The sequence below is a fragment of the Papilio machaon genome, chromosome 18, assembly GCF_912999745.1.
Source record: "Papilio machaon chromosome 18, ilPapMach1.1, whole genome shotgun sequence".
Lineage (NCBI taxonomy): Eukaryota > Metazoa > Arthropoda > Insecta > Lepidoptera > Papilionidae > Papilio > Papilio machaon.
The window spans coordinates 2933533-2948805 of NC_060003.1; the positions used below are offsets into that span (position 1 = coordinate 2933533).

At 30.6% G+C, this 15273-nt stretch overlaps 1 protein-coding gene across 4 annotated transcripts in view; it reads left to right on the forward strand.

The window, feature by feature from the left end:
- The window catches only part of LOC106709795 (facilitated trehalose transporter Tret1), a 28129-nt gene extending 14961 nt beyond the window's left edge, over positions 1–13168 (forward strand). Inside the window, exons 2-8 of one of the 4 annotated variants that reach the window (XM_045682066.1) lie at positions 2744–2984; positions 3840–3975; positions 9462–9690; positions 11023–11179; positions 11404–11796; positions 12173–12459; positions 12737–13168. In XM_045682066.1, coding sequence (XP_045538022.1) covers positions 2922–2984; positions 3840–3975; positions 9462–9690; positions 11023–11179; positions 11404–11796; positions 12173–12459; positions 12737–13049 — 1578 coding nt within the window. In that variant the 5' untranslated portion in view covers positions 2744–2921 and the 3' untranslated portion in view covers positions 13050–13168. The remainder of the gene's footprint in view (positions 1–2743; positions 2985–3839; positions 3976–9461; positions 9691–11022; positions 11180–11403; positions 11797–12172; positions 12460–12736) is intronic. The other 3 variants (XM_045682067.1, XM_045682068.1, XM_045682069.1) reach the window with 3 other exon arrangements.
- Positions 13169–15273: the final 2105 nt, after the last annotated feature.

A 15273-nucleotide genomic window follows, 5' to 3' on the forward strand; every position in this document is an offset into this window, starting at 1 on the left:
AAATTTTATTAAAGTTTAGGTAGGATAGGTTATGCTAGAAAAGGATCGTACTTAACTTTTTTTCAAAGGACGTAATTGTGGTGATGAAAACTAGCAAAACGTAGTAAACAGCTATCTTGATTTACCAAGTAAACGGCTTTAAATGTTTTAAAAGTAAGTAACTTTCTAACTTTTTCTACAACTATTTGGTTAATCTTAAGTGCTACGAGTTTGTCGAGTAGTTTTACAGCAACAATTCTATCTTTATGAAATATCAATTATAAAAACATCAAAGCAAAAATGCCACTTCTAGTCTAATATCTATAATTTTTTTGACCGCAAGTGGAATAATTAATTACTGGCCACATTAAAAAGTGATTTTAATTCCGTTCATTTTAAACTGTAGTAATATTAACAATCCGGTTTTTAATTTCGTAACTATGAAACGTTGCAATGTGTTTAATAAATAACTTTGTCAACACATCATTTTATTGCCGACGACAAAACTTTGTATGCTCGATATGGTCAGCGGTTTTAAACAATTGTAATAATAGCATAAATTTATATTTAAACAGAAATATAAATGAGCACGAATTTTTAATACGTACTAATGCATATTAGTTTTTTTAATGCGAAAGTAAAATTGATTTTTCATCAGCAGCTCACTATACGTCCCCACCGAGGGGTTAGGAGCGTACCCTAAGTTAGGGGTGACTAGGCCATAGGCAACCACGCTGGCCCAATGTAGGTTGGTTGACTTCACACACGACTGATGTCTATGTGGCGGGATTCGAACCCAGGCCATGCAGATTGCAAGTCAAGTGATTAACCCCTGAGCCACCGAGAATTTGATTTGAACTTATTTTTAATGCCGTCACGATTCAGCAGTAGACCATTTGAATTTTACATGACCTTAATAAAATCGAACGTCTTCAGATTTTGTACGATAAGGAATTGTCAATAAAAATCAACATCAATTAAGGATAGATTAGGAATTTATTAGTTTAATTTATTGAATTGCAAGAAAATGAAATGTACATTTTTTCAATGTTAATTTCCTGAATCCTCAATGAGAAATATATTGTAGTTAAACAAAGATCAAAATGATTAAAAGACACTAATTATCGATTAAAAATTATGCTTATTTAGGAACGAACTGCTTATAATTAAGGCATGTGAAATTTTACATACAAACAACCGATTTTATATACGAGAGATAATCTTTTTAGATTATTTATTTGCTTTTAAAATTTGAACGCATTTAAATTTGATCATTAAATCTCAGATTTAAATAATATATTGGTACTAAAACAAATACTATTTTATTCTTTTATTCCTTTTATTGTAAATAAAAATGTAGTGTCTGTATTTAACATCAAAGTAAATATTAGAATATTACATGCGCATGATATATTTAGGAAAACCATGGTCAAAATTTAAAATGAACTTAGGCTTCTTATGCAAATTAAAGCACTGTCGGAAGATTACCACGCAGGCTCGCCGCTAGTTCTTTGCCTGCGTGTAATACCTACAATGCCGCCCTAAAGTCGAAAGAAAAAAAATGCTTTTTTACCCCGTCATCAGGTCGGTTTTTTATATTCATAACTTTCGATTTGCCGCCTGTGCCGGCTGTGACGTCCGCGTGCAATGCACGCTTGCACGCCCGGGTACACCAGCCCTGTTACCACGACTTCAGCACTCTGGCCTTAGTAATGTAATCCAGATTTGACAAAATATTGACGCGATACAACGAAAGCTAGCTCGCGAAGATTAGACCGGTAGTGCACCGCGGCATCGGTCACTATTGTAAATAGTTTTGTTTCGACATACGTTTATTTTATGTATTCTGCGAACTGAAGAAACATTTTAGTATTTAATAACACACGAATGAAGTCGCGGGCAACATCTAGTTAGTTATATTATTAAAACTTTGTTTTGTTTAACATTATTGCATTCTATTTCATAAAGTGACAATTTATATTAGTTACCGTAGAGTTCGACTGCCGTAAACTAATGTTAATAAATATTGTTTTCTCTGTTTTGTCAAAAAGAATGAAGGTGATGGCAATAAGTATCAAAAAATGTGTGCTGGCAAAGTTCCACGTTTAGATATTAATGTTTGAATTAATATTTATCATCGTATTAAATTAATCTTAGTGCTTAAACGTGTTTTACAAATATGAAACGACTGTCACAAATCAGAACTTAATTAGCATAGATAAAGTTCGTTAATTTTGTATAGAAGTTTTTTATAAAAATTTCGTTAAAAATCCTGTAAAAGCGATTTCTGGTAAAAGCAAAATATTGCAAGTTTATGATGAAAAATACATTTTTTTTAAATGTATACAGATTTAATAAAATAGTACTCAAGAGTTTTTAAGTCCATCGGATTTTTATAATAATAATATTGACTAGTATTTACAAATTAAATCTCGTTTTAAATTCCGTTATATTTCTTGGAAGAATTGTAATACATGCATACAAATCTATGTAAATTTTTATAAGACATTATGTTCCATTAATAGGAAACTTAATGGTCTTCGTTAAATGTTAATAATTAAGTAATGTTTATTAATTTTATTATTAAACTGAAGTATTGTGGTTTTCATTTAAAACATTTTTGCCAACGGGGATAGTACAATACATCCTATTCCATAAAATAATATGTAATAAGAAAATATATAAATTTTTCGTAACACAAAATATAAACCAATTGAGAATGTTTAGTTTAGTATCTAAATTGTTATTTTGTGTGTAATGATAGTGATATGTTTAATAAATAACAATTAATGTAGATAATAAAAGTGACAAATAAGGAGTTCCATTTCATAACAAGATTATAAATGTGCTACAACTGATATATTCTATTTGTGCAAGTTGCAACGATAGTGTTACAGGCTGTTTGGAACAGAGAAGAAACAATAGAAAGAATCGAAAGTAAGATGACTATACAAATTAATGATGAAGCAAAGAAAATCAGTCGATGGAGAGTTGTATCATCTCAGGTAGGCATATCAGATTTTATACGGTATTATTTGACTTACCCCTTTTTTAATAGTTTTTTTTTTGTCAAATGTAGCAATTGGTAATTGCTAAATCGAGCCGAAAATTTTCATGACCCATGCTTTTAATAAAAAAAAAGGAATTTATTTTTAACTTTTTATAAAATAGGTATTTCAAATTAATTATTTCAACATTTATTGATTTGTGTTCTAATGAATATAATTATATTAAATTAATTGATAGCTCCTTCATAATTGGTTATTAATTTTTTTTTGTTCATTTTTTTAATTCATTATTCATTAACTATAAATTCTTGGACACTTGATAATTAAAATTAATATTACTCAATGAAACATTAAGCAAAACAAAACATTAAGTAACGTCTTTGATTTACGAGTATTAATTTAAACTTTGTTTGATTTTTGTCATTGAACAATATGTGCCTTTTCATGGTTATCACCGAAAATGTGATTTCAACTAACATCTGTGTAAAAAAGAAGGAGTGTTAAAACATTTAGAACTGGAAAAATCGGATAGTGTAATGTGAAGTATGTAAGATAAATCTTTTTCTTTTTTTCCTAGCACATCACCTAATTAAAATAACATTCTATATGATATACTTTTGTGTTAACCTTATATAGTGCTGGTGATTCCCGCGTCGAATCCCAACATCCCGTAAAACGTGGACTTCACGCGTATTCTCTATCTGCGATATTCTTAACCTTATGCCGCGATAAAAAGTGGAGTTTGAAAAAACAAGGAATTATCAGACTATAATATTATGCTACTAATAATTTATTCTTATTTAAAAACGTATGCCTTTGTGTATTTTGACCTTATAATTTGGGTTTTTCCAGGTGTTAGCATGTTTGTCGCTAGATTTTCTACTTGTGGGGCTGGGAATGTCGATGAGCTTCGTCACCATGGTTTTGCCTGAAGTACTGGATGCAAAGGAAGGTCTCTCTATCAACAAGAAGCAGGCCTCTTGGTTTGGTAAGGAAACTCATTTTTTTTTCACTATACTCGTCCACACTATAGAATTTAATAATTTTCAAAGCTTGAAACAAGAACTTTCAATAACAACTTACGTAATTTATTTTTAAACGATACAGATAGCATAACGGACGGTTCACTCTAACTTCTTATAGGAGTCGGCAATCTTTTCACATTTATTTGCTTTATATCTGTTTTTGTTGTAAAGCGACAACTTTATATCTTTTTGTAAATTTTTCGAATGGATGAATGTGAAATTAAAATATATATATATATGCTTTTTGATTGAGAATTATGTCCGACTTTTGACCTAAGAGCGACCGCTAATGTTATAAAAATGTATGTGCATATTTTCTTATTATACATAAGTATGTTGAAATATTTTTAGTTAAAATAATATGATGTTGTTTATTTTAACTCTATACTATTGAATTATTTCTATGGATTCTCAACATCATATCTAGGGTTATAGATATATTTAGTTGCAGCGAGCCGAAATTCACAGAGGCTGCCTATAGATGTGTGGAAGACGTTTGAATATTAAATTTATTGATTATTGATTAATAATATTGATGTGTAGTTACGCGTTGATATATTCTTGCACTGTTTATCTATGTATTTTTTATTATTTGCCATTGTTATGTGTTTTTACTGTTATTATAAATGTTATCGTGTAAACTAGTATATATAGTGTCAAATTGGTTGCGTACTGTAAGGATGCTATGCGGTTGTTTTTAAATAAATAAAAAAAAAAAAATTTAAGAAAGATAAATTTTTACAATTGTATAGGGCCACAGGTTGTGGCCACCTGGTTTAGGAGCTCAGGCTTGTTATCGTCAATCTATTCCGAGAACTGACCAGCGTCGCAATTTAAGCTTTAGTAACTGGCTATATTCTATATAATTTTGTACGTATTATTTTACTGAATTGCCTACTTAATAACGTAATTTTAAAACATGTTTATGCCAAACAAAATATAGTGAATTGCTTATTCGTGGCAACTCGGTTTAAAAAATTAAAAAATAAAAGAGTCGGGGCAACTTTTCACTCCAAAGGAGTATTGTCAATATTCACGTTAATTGTATAAATAAAACACGAATGAAAAATGTATCATTAAAGAATATTATTTCTATTAGCAGTTTCCTTTAAACATTAATTTGCATACGAAATGCGCGTTATATTTTTATTACAAAAACATGTTTTGCTACAACAAAAGTAACAAATGTTTCATTTATGCTAAGAACAGAATGTAATGAGATTGGACGGATGGCTACAAAGTTAGAGGAAGACCGAATAAAGTATGGATGCATTGTGTGAAAGAGAATATGCGTTCGAAGGGAATTCATCAGAGCTGGGCATTAACTCGTTAATCCGTTAATCGTTAGTTAACGAAGTTAACATTTTGCTTAACGGATTAACTTTTAAGTTAACTTCAAAAAGTGTTAACGCTTTTGTTAACTTCCGTTAAACTCAACTTCCGTTAATAAAAGTCCGTTAATCGTTAAATTAAAAACTTGGAGACGTGCTGTCATTTTCGCTGTCGCTCGTAAGTTCAACTATGTTACTTATGTACTACTAAAAAAATAAAATAAATACATAAATAAATGTTGGGAGAATGTCGGCGACTCGAATGGTGAACGAACGAGTTGATAATTGATATATGTGAAGTTCGCGTGCAAGTGTCATGCATCAGAGCGTTCGGGAAAGACGTGACCAACAGGACAAAATGAAAAGAAGGTTCGAAATAGTATATTTCATTACGAGTATATAAAAGCAAGAGTATGTAATAGCCCACATTCCAAACGCTCTTAGTCCCTGCAATACGCCACTTTTTCAGCAACTGTATTAAAACACTTTTTACTCGTGCTTTTTCTTTAGCTTTTCCAAACTCGTGCCTTCTCTTTCCCAACTGTCAAAATAACGTCTATTATAAAGAAAAAACCAATCACGAAGTTTTTACACAAAAAAAAATCATTGAAGTTTTTATGTTTCATGCAACAAACTGTCATATAATGTTACGACGAGAATTTAATGGCTTATATTTACTGTGCCCACTTTGTTGTATTTTTTTTATTCATATCAACAATTGCAAATTCTTTTAACGTTGAACGTGTTTAGTAATGGAGAAGATTTTTTGGTAAAAAGGGCAGAATTTTTTTTTCATGACTGTTGAAATATCTATACAAAAATATATTGTTTTCTCTGTTCTTTTGTAAGAGAATGGGATGAATGTCGATATGTAATTTCGACAGGTCTTTTGCCAGTAAACACTTGTTGAAAAATTGGTACGTGAGAAGGTCCATAGAATTCCACAAGGCTGCAATATATTCAGTTAGATTACGATAACGATATGTTAATTTTAGTATATTGTTAAATCATGTTCTATGAAACGACATTTGCATTAGTTTGTTTTATACATATTAAAACCGAATTGATATGAAGATAAGAAGTATATTCACGGTTATCCGATCCAAATTATAATAAAAACGTAATATATTTATGTAGATTTCTATTACCTTTATCTTAAATTTATTCCTTATATGTGGGCGAGATACAGATTCGTATTAAAACCTTCCATATCAAACTAGTTAAGATAATGATTAAACATTCCACGTGTTATTGCAGTAACAGTCATACCATCCTTTTTTTCTCCATGAAAAAGCTGAGATAGTTATATGTTTTTGTTCGAGTCTGTGAGTGGAAACGTAACGGTTACAGAAACTCGTGTTATTTTTTTTCACAACTTGTCACTGGCAACTTCGGAGAAACATTAATTAACGTAATAAGTAGTTAAATTGTAAGAGATAAAGTTTTATATAAATCGGAGATATTTATTTTTGTTTAGGCGTGTGAACTGAAATTAATTATGTATCTTTTTTATAAGTATGTTTGTGAAAAATGTGAATGAAAATCTTCACCAGCAAACAGCTTAATAATTCAGATAACAAAGTAAGCAAATGTGGAAAACTAGTCGATCGCCTATTATTACGAAATTGCATCATAACTCATAAAACAAACATTATTTTAATAAAATAGCATTTCTCCACATTAATTTAAGGGGAAAATTTTTTTCGCTTAACGTATTAATCAAATGATTTAAGTATTTTTAAGTAATCATTGGTGGTTTTTATCACATAAGTTTTGTGTAAAATTAAATTTAATGTTAGAAGTAAATTTATTGGATTTTCCTTACTTGATTTACATTTAATTAAGTTTTTTTAAGAATTTTCCTTCTCTGTATACATAACTAGCATTTATAATAGTAGTTTTATAGTAAGATTATCTATGGATATGAGATGTTGGCATAATATTTTGATATACTCTCGTTTATGTAATACTAGCTTTTAACCGCGACTCCGTCCGCGCGGAATAAAAAAAAATAGAAAACGGGGTAAAAATTATCCTATGTCCGTTTCCTGGTTCTAAGCTACCTGCCCACCAATTTTCAGTCAAATCGATTCAGCCGTTCTTGAGTTATAAATGGTGTAACTAACACAACTTTCTTATATATATATAGATTATAAATGCGAATGTTTAGATGAATGGATGTTTGTTTGAAGGTATCTCCGAAACGGCTAAACGGATCTTGATAAAATTTAGCATAGATGTAGAACATAGTCTGGGAGAACACATAAGCTGTATTATTTTTAATTCCTCGCGGACGGAGTCGCGGGCGACAGCTAGACGGGTATATTTATGTTTGTTTAACATTTTAATTACCCCATAGTTTCTTACGCAATCCGTACCTTGAACTAAGGTACCTAACTAAGGCCACAGATATTCAAGACGAATTACCATATAAGCATTTTATAACGTAATTAAATATTATTTTTTGTATCAGTTAGTTATTAATAAAAATGAGGTCATAAATAATTATATGTTTAGTTTCTGAATTAAATCTTAGTGAAGGTGAAATACAACTCAAACATATATTAAATGTATGTAAATTGTCAACGGTTACGAATTCAGCGACACTTGCATTACGGGTTGTATTTTTCCAGTTAGAATATCCGGGTTGGTAATATGTCTCAACACAAGGCTCACTGCAATCGAAACCCACAATTAAAACACTAGTAGGAAAACATAACCATCTCATTTTCTTTGAATAAACAGAGATAAGATGAAAATATTAATATTCAACATCGTCATCATTAGCCTTTATCAAAGGCATAGTAGGCCTTTCTCAATGCCTTCCATGGTACGCGGTTCTCCGCCTAAAAATAAAATTCACTACCCACATATATTCTTAGTCGACTTTCGTAGAGTAAACTGTCTCTATAATTGAGTATGTTAATATGACTTTTCGACTTAATTGATTTGTTTGTTTATTTTACCGATATGTGTAGGTAATAAAAATTCTCTACTCTACATACATATTATTACGAACACTGTTATAATCTTGATTTCCGTAGTGTTATCTGGTCGATACAACTTTCTATTCCTATATTAAGCTCTTAGTGGTGAATAGATATTATTTAAATAAGTTTTCACTAGTGTAAGTGACCGATGGACTGCCAAGATACCAAGGACACTAGATTGCCCAATTCTAAATACGAGATATTGCCATACTTAATTTTAGGAAATTATGGTAAACGATCAAGTGGCCAATAGTTATTCGCTATTGCAAATTCAATGCCTACCTACAAAATCGAAGATGGAGGGGACGGACAGAAAGGGAATATTTACCCTTCCAGTCCTTTTCTTATAAGATAAGGGTGGAAAGGAATAAGACTAAAATTAGACCTATGACACGCACACTCATCATAATGAACGCGGAATTGCTTTCACTTCACGACTGTCTTCTGTGTGGTCGTAGTATTGTAGCAGTTGAGCTGATCCATTTGTTCAACATATGTTGTTGCTGGCATCTCCCAATGTCATATCTACAAGTTAAATTTTCATATTTTTCCTATATCAATATAATTAATTCTTCAGAAATAAGAGTAACCTTCATAATATTTTTAAGTTTAAGGTCTTTAATTAAGTTACATATTACATGACTGGAGTTGCTAATTCGGCATGTTACTTCCAATTTAATTATCCTTAATTGCCGATAAAGTATATGGACGTTATAATTAATAAAAACAAGTATACGTCGAGTTGCTATATTTCCGTTATAAGACTCCCTGTACCATGACAACCTGATATTATAACGGTATTAAAAAGTCCCCTTTAATTCACGCTAATTGTAAAGGCTATATATCTGGTTTTTTAAATTGTTATCGAGAAAAATCAAAAGCTGAGCAGAAAAAGACTATATGCAAAAACATAAAAAACTTAAACAAAAATAATTTAATAATATAAATTGACAGCTACATTTTTGGTCAAAAAGCTATAAAATATAAAGTTATCTATTTTCGGTTTCGTAAGACTGGTTTAAATGGTCACTTTAATATGTAAATTTATTACGAAAAGATACACATACGAACAAAAATGTAAATCGTCTAATGCATCCGAATCGTAAAGATAAACATTTTTAATTGCAGGAAGTATGGCGTTTTTATGTCAACCTTTGGGCAGTATATTTTCGGGACCTCTTTTGGACTACTTCGGGCGAAAAAAGGCTTTATTCCTAGTAAATATACCGCATTTAATAGCTTGGCTGCTGATGTACTACGCATGGAATGTACCTTCCTTGTTTGTTGGTAACGCGCTCTTGGGTATCGGCATAGGAATCATGGAAGCGCCATCTGTCACCTATGTTGGTGAAGTAACGTAAGTATTTAAGCAATTATGTTCAATAAGTTTGATGGTAACTAGTAATAGTTTAATATTCTGACGTTTTATATTCACCATACTAGACTATAGTTTATAATAATTACTTAATATCTGCAAAAGATGTATTGTCACGATATTTGTCAAGACGCTAAGTGTGTCACTTCCTTGGTATATATGTATAAATAGAATAAGTGTACCGTATCCAAATATTATTCTGCAATGCCCAAGTATTTCGGGTAAACTGGAAATGAGGGTGACAGCATAAATGCCTCATTTTTTTCATAAATAAAATAGGTGGAAAGGCGAATGCGAACGTTGCTGATAGCACAAATGCATGCATCGCCTTCACTTTTAAGGTAACTACTCTCGTAGTCTTAGTAAAGGGGAAGATTAAAGTATAGTGCCTTCGGGCGCATCAGTCCTTGTGCTAGGAAAAAGTCTTTTTCCTGATATGTCCAAGCAAATGCATTTGAATTGTGCTTGGCTTTTATTTTTGACCATTAGTATTGATAAAGAACTCTCAAATAATTAATTGCGTCAACTTGGTTTCACAGACTTGTTTTTTTTTAATACTATTAATAGGTAACAAATTTATTTTTAGATATACGTATTAATATGCAAATAAGATTACAAACTAAAATTCAAAAACAAAATTAGCATTAAAAATCTATTAAGTATACAAAAATATTTTGGAAATTAGAACAAAATTTTATGTTATTTGCAAAAAAGAAAACAATTCTTGACACAATTTAAAATAAATAAAATAGTTTTATTTGAATTTCAATAATGTGTTAACTTATCTATTACCCTGGATCTAGGAGTTAAAGATGTCCAATTTTACCCCTATGAAAAATTTAACATTCTGTATAAAGTCAATTTATTGTCACCAGTATTTATCATAAATTACCTTGATAGAATCTGCTTTATTCTATAAAAATATCTATTATAAATAAAAAAAAACCTTACACACGACAAAGATGATAATTTAAGATCAGATTGCACTTAAATGCCTATATTTTAGCTCGCTTTAGCAACCTGAGTTTTTTTAGACTGACATTTAACATTTGTCACTTAATATTCAAGACTGATAGTAATCTATGGTTACTAATTTAGACCAAAGAGTTTTTTTGTTGTAATTCTATTACCTGTAAATTAAAATCTCAATATTTAATGCAGTGTATTTTAATCGTAAGTTTAATTCAGATCCCATCAAGGATTTAAAGTAATAATTATTCTTGAGTTATTCTCTACAAGAGATTGTTGTAAGTTTTGTATGTTCGTATATTGAAAAGGAAAATGTTAAAGTCATATTTATATATTTAATTTCAGTGATCCATCAATCCGAGGATTTCTTACAACACTGACAAATGGTTTCACATCAGCGGGAATGTTCGTTGCGTACTTACTGGGCACTGTGTTACCATGGAGACAGGCAGCACTTGTGTCGCTGTCTGTACCGTTAGCAACGATGGCTCTTGTATTATTGGTAAATATAAAATTTTTAAAGAATACACTGTACACACATACTAAAACGCCGCCATCAAATAAACTATTACTACACTGTACTTTTATAAATTGTATATCCGTTCTATCGTGACTTCCGGTTTCCTAAACGGTTAAGCGACATTGAAGTGAGAAGTGTCTTTTTTATTTTATATTTTTAACCTTTAATTTTTTTTTTTCGTAAAATAACCTTATTTGAAATTTCAGGTACCTGAAACACCAATTTGGCTGTTATCAAAAGGTCGGCAAAAAGACGCGTTGAATTCGCTATGTCGTCTGAGAGGTTGGGTGAAGCCGGAAGATGTTAAAGAAGAGTTTGAAGAACTTCTCAGATATAATGATCTCAATAAACAATGCGTAGTTTGCGTTAGAGATGGAGAAAGTGAGACTGGCTCTTGTGAGCATATGAACTGCGGCATTGTGGAGAGAATAATACTAAAGTTCAAACATGTTTTCTTAGTTAAAGAGACCATGAGACCATTCACTTTAGTGATGGCGTATTTTCTATTTCATACTTTGAGCGGCCTCATACCGGTTCGTCCTAATCTGGTCAACTTTTGTAAGGCTCTCGGCATGAAATACGACGCTAAAACCTTCGTGGTAAGTAATACTAATAATTATAGTATTCTGTACTAAGCTGGCGACTAATAATTGCCGTTTAAGCGATAAAATGAACTTAAGCACTAAAGAAATAGCGAACTTTCACGATTTTTTTATTTTTAATTCTTTGTAAAACCCAGTTTATCCAGTCAGTGATAATAAATATGTTCTATTTTGCTATTTGAATCTTGATTTAGTAAGATTTTACGCAAGCAACATTCCTAATAAAATAAAAAAATGTGCAAGAGAATTTAATAACCCATTTAAATAAAATTACATTAACACGTCGTGATATATTAAACTACGTCCATCCATTATAAAAAAATGACTATCATCAGTAGCGATTGGAAATAATTAATGTTTTTTTTTCTTTCAGGTCATAGTAGGAGCCGTGCTTGTTTTAATGAATATTTTATCTGCGATAATAGTTAAGACGATAGGGAAGAGAAAATTAGTAGTCGGATCACTCCTAGCCACAGCACTTTGCAGTTTGAGTATCAGTGTATACGCAAGTATCAAGACTCCTATATCCGTGTTCTCTTATGAAACAAGTACGTTCCCGGAGGCGAAAGAGATGATGCCAGTTGTATTACTAATGGCGCTAGTGTGCGTTACGACCTTAGGCATTCCGTGGATTTTGTTGTCTGAAGTGTTTCCATTCAGGTAAGCCGATATATTGTTTTCTTAAATGATGTAATATAAGTTAAAGGTAGTAAGTAAAGTTAAATATAAGGTAATTGAAATTGTGTTCATCAAACTTAATCTTCAAAGATGAATCGTTAAGACTAACCTTTTCAAGTTTTAACCCTTTAATGCACAGTGTTTCAAAAACTGATAAGCTTTCTTTTACTCTTAAATTTTGCTAGTCGAAATAAATGTAAAAAAAATATTATCCAGTTTTGGTATGACTACTAATACAAAATTACAATTAACTTTACAGAAGTCGAGGTATGGCGACTGGAATGGCAGCTGCATGCAACTACGTCATAGTGTTTCTTGCGACAAAAACCAATTATAATCTAGAAGCTAGTTTCCATATCAGTGGTACATTCGCTATCTACGCCATCCTTGCATTTATAGGAACTATGTATTTATATTTATACTTACCGGAAACGGAAAACAAATCATTAGCGGAAATAGAAGCGTATTATAAAGGAAATCAAAAAATATTCGCAAACGACTGTCTCATTAATGCATTTAGAAAGAAGAATCATACTAATACCGATGTGGTCAAACCTATGCTAGTCAATTAAATTTAACATAATAAGTAAATAAGTATTTGTTAATTTAACATAATCACTAAGGAAAAGTTTACTCATTACGAGACAAAAATGCTCAAATTGTTACTGCCTTAATTAGTTGTATGATATAGTGAGTTAATATCATTATTGTTATTTTTTCTAAGACAATGTTTGACATTATATAAAATTCAATGTACTTATAAAGATTTAGTATATGTAATAAATAAGAATAAAAAGAAATGTTGTCGTTAAGTACTGTTTTCATTTCATGACGTAGTTGTATTATTATGAGCCAAAATAGTTTATTTTAAAAAATGACAGGGAATATATTATTATAAGTAGGTAGTTAATGCAAGCAATAGAATTCAGGAAAAGAGGACAACATAGTTGAGAACAAAATAAATAAGAAATATTAATTATACCCAGATACTCCACAAAATATTAATAAATACTTTTACAAGCAAGCGGTCATCTGAATTCACCGAAAAGCGAACCGGCAGCTGCTCATAGACAACTGAAGATGTGCCTTTAATCGACGGAGGAGTGGATGCATCAGAAGATACAATTTCCACTTCATACGCGGAATTTCTTTCACTTTATGACTATCTTCTATGTGGTCGTGGTATTTCACTGGTCGAGCGGGCCCATTTGTGTAACAGATGTTGTTGGTGGCGATTTTCACTGTTGAAACTGCTTCGTCATAACAATTCAATTGTAGTTAATTGTTCATATAAATCAAACACGTTTATTCGTCTCTTCACTGGCTTGCAAAACTCTAAAGAAATCTCTAGTTTCACCTTTTACAGTTGTTGCCCACGATCGTGGTCTTTTACAATTAGTTTTACAAGTACTTTCTTGTAATTCAACAGAAGTAAATTCTTTTAATATTTCTACATTAGAAGGTGCTTCAGATGTTACATTCAAATCTTCGTTGTCGAAGAATGAATCTTTAACTTTATAAACAGAATAAAAGTAATCTTTCATCGCAATTGTATGTAGCTTCGAAGCTTCTGGAGTACACAATCCCACGTTCTCCGAATTGTTGGGAATTTCACATTCAACCATTTCATAATCTGGAAAAATTATTTCAATCTTAACAATAAGATGAATATAGTATTATAGTACCTTATAATTATAGTTTTTCAGTCTCCAATCAGGTTTGTTCACTTAGTTTGCCTTTCAGCCAACTATGATCAATTTATCTTTGAATTTCAATCTTTTGGCTTCTTCTTTATCTTTTCAAATATAATATTTGATAATTTAATATACCAAGGATAAATCTCAATATATCGGTAGGTAATATGTAATAAACGAACTTGTAGTAGATTTATGGATGATGAATAAAGGAAAGGTGTAACTATTAACAATACAATCTTTATAGCTTTTTCTGATTTAACTTAATCCAGTATATCATCCCACTCGCGTGGGGTCATGGAACAGGTTTTTTATTATGTTTTGGTTAAATTTTTACTACCGGCCTCTAGCCAACGATACTTGAGAGGAATAAATTAAAGTAGTTAATTAAATAGGTTTAAATATTAGTATTGAACGACTTAAGTATTACTTCCGCAAACTACTTTAATACTTAAGTTTTAAAAATCCTAATTATAATATTGTGCTTTAGGAAGAAATTGAAAGTTCACGAATTAATTCTAGTTTATTTATTTTTAGATAAATTTATTGGTTTTTAACAAGCAAAATCAACCATACTATGTGGACATTGGGTCGTGACTGCGGTAGTAAAGTCTGAAAAATAATTTGTTATTGATACGTTAATCTTAAAGTTTATTCTCCATCTATAACTTTATACCTCGATGTTATTCCAAATTTGCCTGATGTCAGTGTAGTAAAAAATAATATAAGGAATTGATAATAATATTTTTACATAAATGTTCTCTTTAGATAACTTTAATGATATTCATAAGTAATATCACAACAACAACACATGAAATATTATCTTAAATAAATATAATCTACCTACTTAAAATACTTGACTAAAAAATAACGCCTGATAGAATGTATTAGCAAAATAAAGTAAGTGTGCCTTGTATGAAAATTTAGGAGTTATTAAAATCCAACTAAATCAAAAAATTTTAAAGAAGTAAATATTCCTGCATTGTTTAAGTAGGATATAAAAAGATTTTAACCATAAAAAGACCTTTACATACAGCCTTGTCAATTGAAAGATTTTTAAAATAAAGTGCCTCTACAAATAAAACCGCTAACTGGATATATT